Consider the following 5,994-nt stretch of genomic DNA (forward strand, 5'->3'; position numbering starts at 1 on the left):
GCACCAGGGGCTTCTTGAGCAAGACACTTTTATGGCTAAAATGGTCATCAGAGCTTTCTTGCACAAGAGAGCGTTCACACTGCCATGGACGCTCTTGTGCAAAAGCACATGGCAGGGTGGAGGCGCTCTAACACGAGGCCTTTTGCGCAAGAACTCTGGCGTGAAACAGTTCTTGTGCAAGAAGCCTGCAGTGTAGGGCAGGGAGCAGCCTATGGGGCTACTGGAGCTGCTGCCTGCAGGGTGCCCAGTGAGGGAGGGGGAGAGACCCCTAGTAATGGCTCAAACTTCCCAGGGGGGTGGCCAGAGGCAGGACATTTGCCTGGCAGGGTGAGGGGGGGGCACTGACCTCACAGGGGCTTTGGGCAGCCCTCAGCATATAAGGCAAAGGGCAGGTGGGGAGGTGGTGACCTCACAGAGGGACCCACATCTCAGGCTGATAAAGGGGGGGGCGGGCCCAGGGGACTTTGGAGACCCCCGGTTGCTTTAGCTCTGGTGCGTCTCCTCCTCACGGTTCCTTCACGTTCTGTGAGTTCCACATCCCTACACCTTTGTGTAGAAGGTAAGAGCCCCCAGGGGTTGGATCCCGCCCGGGGCCGGCTGGGTTCCAGGCAGGCCCAGCCCTTAGTCAAGGGCCAGAAGGTGATTCCTCACCTGGGCTGCGTCCTTAGCGCCACTGGGGCTTTCTCCTGGTTGGTTTCCCTTTTCCTCCATCCCCCCACATTTCTGCTCTGTTCTTGCCTCTCCTGTGACCTTCCCCTGCTGCCCCCCCCCCCAGCTTGTGACCCAACAGACTAGCTGAAGGACGGGGGGTGGTTTGCAGGAGCCGTGGGGCGGGGGATGCAGCCCCCATTGTGGGGACCTGGGCTGGAACAGGTCTATGCCGGTGTCTTTGGGGAGAACGCTCCACCCCCCCACACCTTAGACTCTCCCCTGATTGGCCGAGCAGGGGCTGTTGATGAGACTCAGGTCCTTGCAGTGCCTGTGCAAGACCGAGCCGATAAGCAAGGGGCCATTTGGGGGCTGGGGGCAGTCGCTCTGGGGAGCTGGAACCCCTGGATTTCGTTCATCAGGCTGCGCCCCAAGCTCCCCTTTGCTCCCCTCATTTGCAGCATGGCCAAACGCGTTCGGCTGTGGTTCAGGAAAGCCCTGAAGATGGCCCCAGGGCCGGTGGGGAGCAGCTCCTCCGTCCCTGCGGGTGGGGAAGCTGAATCCCACCAGCTCGGGGCGACTCGCCCACCGGCCAGGCCCCCCCGGACCTGGCTCCAGGGGCGGCTGGGCAGGTGGGACCCAGCCCAGCGGGGGAGCCGGGTAGGGTGGCTCCGGGGCCTCCTCTGTGGAGAGAAACACCTGCCCCAGGAGCCCAGCCCCCATTACCACCAGGGGGCATCGCCCTGCCCGGCCCCCGGGGACCTGCCAGTCTCCGGGAGCCCCCAGCCTCTCCGCACCAGCCCCTGCAGCTGTGGGTCCAGCTCAGTCAGCAGCAGCGCCTGGGCCTCCAGCTGCAGCCGGGCCACCTCCTGCAGCCGCTCAGACCCAGGTGAGGGGCCGTGAACACGCTGGGCCCAGGGGCTCACCCAGTACCCCGGGGCGGGGGGAGGGGCAGCCCCAGTGTCTGCCCCGCAGCCAGGGCAATGGATGGGGGCGGGGGGCTGCTTGGCTCTCTTGTTCCTGGTGGGGGCTCTGCTGAGGGCGTTGGCAGATGTGAGGGTGGAAGGGGGATGGGTCCCTGCGAGGGGCGTGTGGGGCCCAACCTGCCCTGGGTCCCTGACATGGGGGCGCGTGACCCCTGCTGGCCGCTGGAGTCACCCTGGTCCCTTCCCTCCCGCACAGAGCCCCCCTGCGCCTCACCGGAGCGCTGCCGGGAGCGGGTGGACTCCCGGGTGGAGGAAGGGGCCATCTACGACATCGAAGAGCAACTCCACACCCGGGACACGGTAGGAACCTTCTCCACACGGGGGGGACCCGAGATTGTCCGGCCCCTTCCCAGCACGTCCCCCCCCTCTGGGAGGGGCTTGTCTCTGGGGATCCCCCTGGGGCCCCTTCTCCTGCATGGCCTGGGCCCCCCAAGCTGGGGTCTCTTGTCATGCACCAGCTGGGCCCCCACAAGCCTGAGGCAGCAGTTGGGGGGAGTGTGGGTGCTTGGACAACCAGCAGCTCCCACCTCCACTCCTGGGAGGCCTGAGCCCTGCAGCTGTCCGTGGGGGGCAGGCAGGCCCCAGGCTCACAGACTCTCTCTGGGGTGCAGAGCCCAGCCGCCCTGCAGCGGTTCCTTCTGGCCGTCCCCCTCGCCTGCCTCGCCGCCCTCCAAAGGGGCGAGGACACCCTGGCGCCGCGCTGCTGCAAGGACACCATGGTGGCCAGGATCGTGGTGAGCGAGTCACGGCGGCCGGGAGGAGGGGAGGGGATACGTGGGGTGGACAGGGGTGTGCCTGGGCCATGGCGGCGGGTGGGGGTGCTGGAAACGGGATGGGTGGGGCCAGGAGTGCTGGAGGGGGAGGGGGAAAGGGAGATGGACATGGGGAGGGCTGGTGGGGATGCTGGAGGAGGGAGGGACACAGAAATGGGGCAGGTCTGGGGTGCTGGACAGGGAGGGGGATTCGGGACAGGGAGGGGTCTCCCCGGGCCATGGGGGGCTGGAAGGCAGCCGAGCGGGCTGCTGGGGATGCGCCTGGGGAGCAGAGATGAGGAGGTTCAGAGGCTGGTCACCAGGGCAGTGAGGGGCAGGAGACGGCCTGGGGACAAGGATTGAGCTGGTCCCGGTTTGGGGGGGGGGTGCTGGGAGGGGCCCTGTGCCGGGCAGAGGGGCTACAGGGCAGCGGGAGGCAGTGGGGTTGGATCCTGCTGGGTGGGGGCGCCGGCCATGTGAGCGACTCTTGGGGGCACTAGCCTCACACACCCCTTTGTCTCCTTGGATCTCCCAGGAGATCATGGAGGACTCCCCCCCCCCGCTGGTCTTGGCCGACTGCCTCAACGCCGCCTGCAGCCTCAGGTACCGACACCCCCCCCGCCGACTCCCCCCCAGAGCAGATCCCCTGACCAGGGAGTGGGAAAGTCTCTGTCTCCTGCTGCTGAATTAACAGTCTCTGCCCCTCTCTCCTGCCAGCACCTTGCAGCCTCCCCTGCGGGCCCAGCTCCTGAGCCCCCTGCTGAGGGCGGCCGTGGGACAGACAGTGTCTGGGGACTGGCAGCAGGAGCCCATCCACACGCAGGTACGTCCCTCTGGGCCCTGCTTCCGGGCTGGGCTGGAGCTCCGGGGGGGCAGAGGGCGGGAAGAAGCTGCAGGTTTGGATCCTTCCCTCCAGGGTTCCCGTTGCTCTCCCGGGGGGCCCGTCCCTTCCACGCCCAGCCTGGGCTCCGCCCAGCCTGGGCTCCTCCCTGCTCTGCGAGGCGGCTCAGACCCTGCTCAAGGCTGCACCCCGGAGCCAGCGGGTGGCCTGGATTCCCCAACCCCCCTCTGACCCAGGGCTCCCCCTTGTCTTGCAGCAGTTCATCCGGGCCCTTCCCTACGACCTCCAGGCCCTACTGGCGAGCCTCCTCGCCGAGTCCCCAGACACCGCCCGGCTCCAGCTGATAATGGAGGTGAGCCCCGTGGGGGGGACGGGGCCATTGTCCCTGCTTCCTCGGGGGGGGGGGCCGAGAGAGGAGCAGTGTCAGTGGCTGGGGCGGGGCACAGTCTGAGAGGAGCCCCAGGCTCTGCCCAGAACCGGCGCCTCCCTACGGGTCCTGACCTGCCTCTTTCCCCCCCAGCACCTGAGCCCGTGGCTGGAGTCCCGCCTGCCCCAGGAGCGAGCCAGGGCCCTTGGCAGCACCACAGCTCTGCTGGGAGTCGCCACCACCCTCCCGGGGTTTGACGTAAGTGACCTCGGAGCCGGGGGGTCTGGGGTTGCAGGGCGCGGGGCTGGGAGCGTCCCCGGGAGGCAGAGGCAGGGCCGGGAATGGGCTGGGAATGGGCCGCGTTCTCCTTTCCCCGGGGAGGGGCGACCCTGGGCCTTTCCGGGGGGCTTTTGGGTGACTGCACCTGGGCCTCAGACTAGGGAGTGGCTGTCAGTGGATCCCCTTGTTCCACCCCCGGAGTGACCCTTCAGTCGGGGCCATTGCTCAGGGTTGTCTCCTCGCAAGGCCGGCCCCGCCCCGCCCCGGGAGGTGTCTCTGTCCGTCCCCCGAGCTCAGACCCGCCTCGGCGGCCGTTTGCATGGGACATGCAGCCCCAGGATGCTGAGGGACCCCCCTCTTCTCTCCCCTCAGAACTCCGCCAACTGGCCGAGGATGGGTCACCACGTGGCCCAGCTGGGCCTTTTTATTTCGGACCCATCCGAAGACGTCAGCCGGCTGGCCCGGGAGGGGGTGCACTGCCTGTACCGACTCCTCCTGCACCACAGGGGTAAGGAACCCAGCCGGGACCTGGGCCCCAGGGACACCCTGAGGGTGCCGGCGGCGGGGGGAGGGGACCCAGCCCTTTTCCCCCAGACTGGCCCAAGGGGGGATGCGTCCCTCTGTGCTCCCCTCCTTCTGCCCCCTGTGCCCCTCCATTTGCCCAGGGATGCCTGCAGGGACCCGTGGGAGGGGAAGGGCTCAGACCTGCCAGCAGAATGACCCTGTTGTGTCTCTTGCAGGCCTCAACATCCACCAGGCAGAGGACCTGTGGTGCAGGCACTGGTATAAGGAAAGATGGGTCCTGGCTCACAGCAACAGCGTGCGGGTGGGAGAGGTAAGGACGCGCTGCCAGGGCAGGGCAGGGCTCGGGGGTGGGGCTGGCTGGGGCCCTCGTGCGGGTAGGACGCGGGGTGGGAAGTGGGGAGTGAGTCGCTGATCGAATGGTCGATGCATTTTCCCTCGACTATTCGAGCCGTGGACAGGGCGGCGCTGCCCCTTTGTGACGCTGTCCCGGTGTTTCAAAGGGGCGGCGCTTCCTAGGGGCAGCGCCACACGGAGCCCCGGATCTCCCGTAGGAGGGGAACCAGGGCGGGAGGGGGGGCAACACTTTTCGATGGAGGCTGCTCCAAGATCTTGGCCAGTGGCCTAGGGCTGCTCTGTTGTGCGGAGGGGGTGAGGTCTGGGAGGGTCTTGGGGGCAGGAGGAAGGGGTGACCTGGGGCAGGGGTTGGGGTGCCGGGTGAGGAGAGCGTCTGGGTGCAGGGTCTGGAAGGGAGTTTGGGGAAGGAGGAAGCTGTTTTAGCCCCAGGAGTTGGGGCCGGGCTCTGGGCCGTCAGCTGAAACTTCCTGTGCTCTTGATTTCAGGTCTTTGGGCAGCTCTTCACACCAGAGCAGGAGAACTGCTTCTTGGAGACGGCTCTGCACGCTGCCCGCTCCCCCCTGCGGCGCCCCAGCCAGGCCGGGCTGGTCCTGGCCCACGCCCTGCAGGGGCAGGCCCATCAGCTCCTGGGATACATGGTGAGCAGCCGGAGCAGATGCAGGAGAGTGGGGCAGGGCCAGGGTCTCCTTCCCATCCCCTCAGGGAGTCCCCTGCCCCTTTCCTCAGGCTGCCCCCCCCCCCACGTCCCTGCTGGGTGGGTCAGAAGCTCACCCTGCGGGCCTGACGGGGGGTGACCAGAGAGCAGAACAAGTCTCAGCGCGGGGGGAGGAGGGTGGAAATGCTGGGGTGGCCCAGTACGCCTGAGTCCCCAGGGATGAATCTGATGGATTCTGCTTCCCTTGCAGCAGGAAGACAGCCAGTGAGAGCACAAGGAGCTGAGGAGCCAGCAGCTGCGTTCCCCTCCCCCCAACCCTCCGAATTGTATAGAATTGTATTTAAATTCTGATTAAATAACGTTTCAAAAAACATTTGGATCAGGCTTGGTCAATAATTTTTAATGGGGGGGGCATTTTGGCAAGTGGTCAGGGGCCACATTTCTACCGAGGGGTTTGGGGTCTGGGACGGGGCGGTTGGGTGCAGAAGGGAGCTTAGGGTAGGAGCCTGGGTGCGCACCGTTCATTGCATCATCACGCGGAGCCATTGTGCTAGTGCTGGAGCTTGGGTGACGGGTTTAATTTGAAT

General features: G+C 66.5%; 1 protein-coding gene across 1 annotated transcript; it reads left to right on the forward strand.

Annotated features, from left to right (window-relative positions):
- The first annotated feature begins 1,114 nt into the window (after positions 1-1,114).
- LOC142823344 (maestro heat-like repeat-containing protein family member 7) lies at positions 1,115-5,779 on the forward strand. Its single transcript, XM_089769969.1, has 11 exons — positions 1,115-1,537; positions 1,831-1,934; positions 2,246-2,368; positions 2,922-2,989; positions 3,104-3,209; positions 3,484-3,579; positions 3,748-3,852; positions 4,246-4,381; positions 4,614-4,708; positions 5,238-5,390; positions 5,658-5,779. Exons 1-11 carry the CDS (start codon positions 1,153-1,155, stop codon positions 5,673-5,675), a joined length of 1,389 nt encoding a protein of 462 aa, XP_089626095.1. The 5' UTR covers positions 1,115-1,152; the 3' UTR covers positions 5,676-5,779.
- Positions 5,780-5,994: the final 215 nt, after the last annotated feature.

This window comes from Pelodiscus sinensis, chromosome 18 (assembly GCF_052426305.1).
Source record: "Pelodiscus sinensis isolate ZL-2025 chromosome 18, ASM5242630v1, whole genome shotgun sequence".
Taxonomy (NCBI): Eukaryota; Metazoa; Chordata; order Testudines; family Trionychidae; genus Pelodiscus; species Pelodiscus sinensis.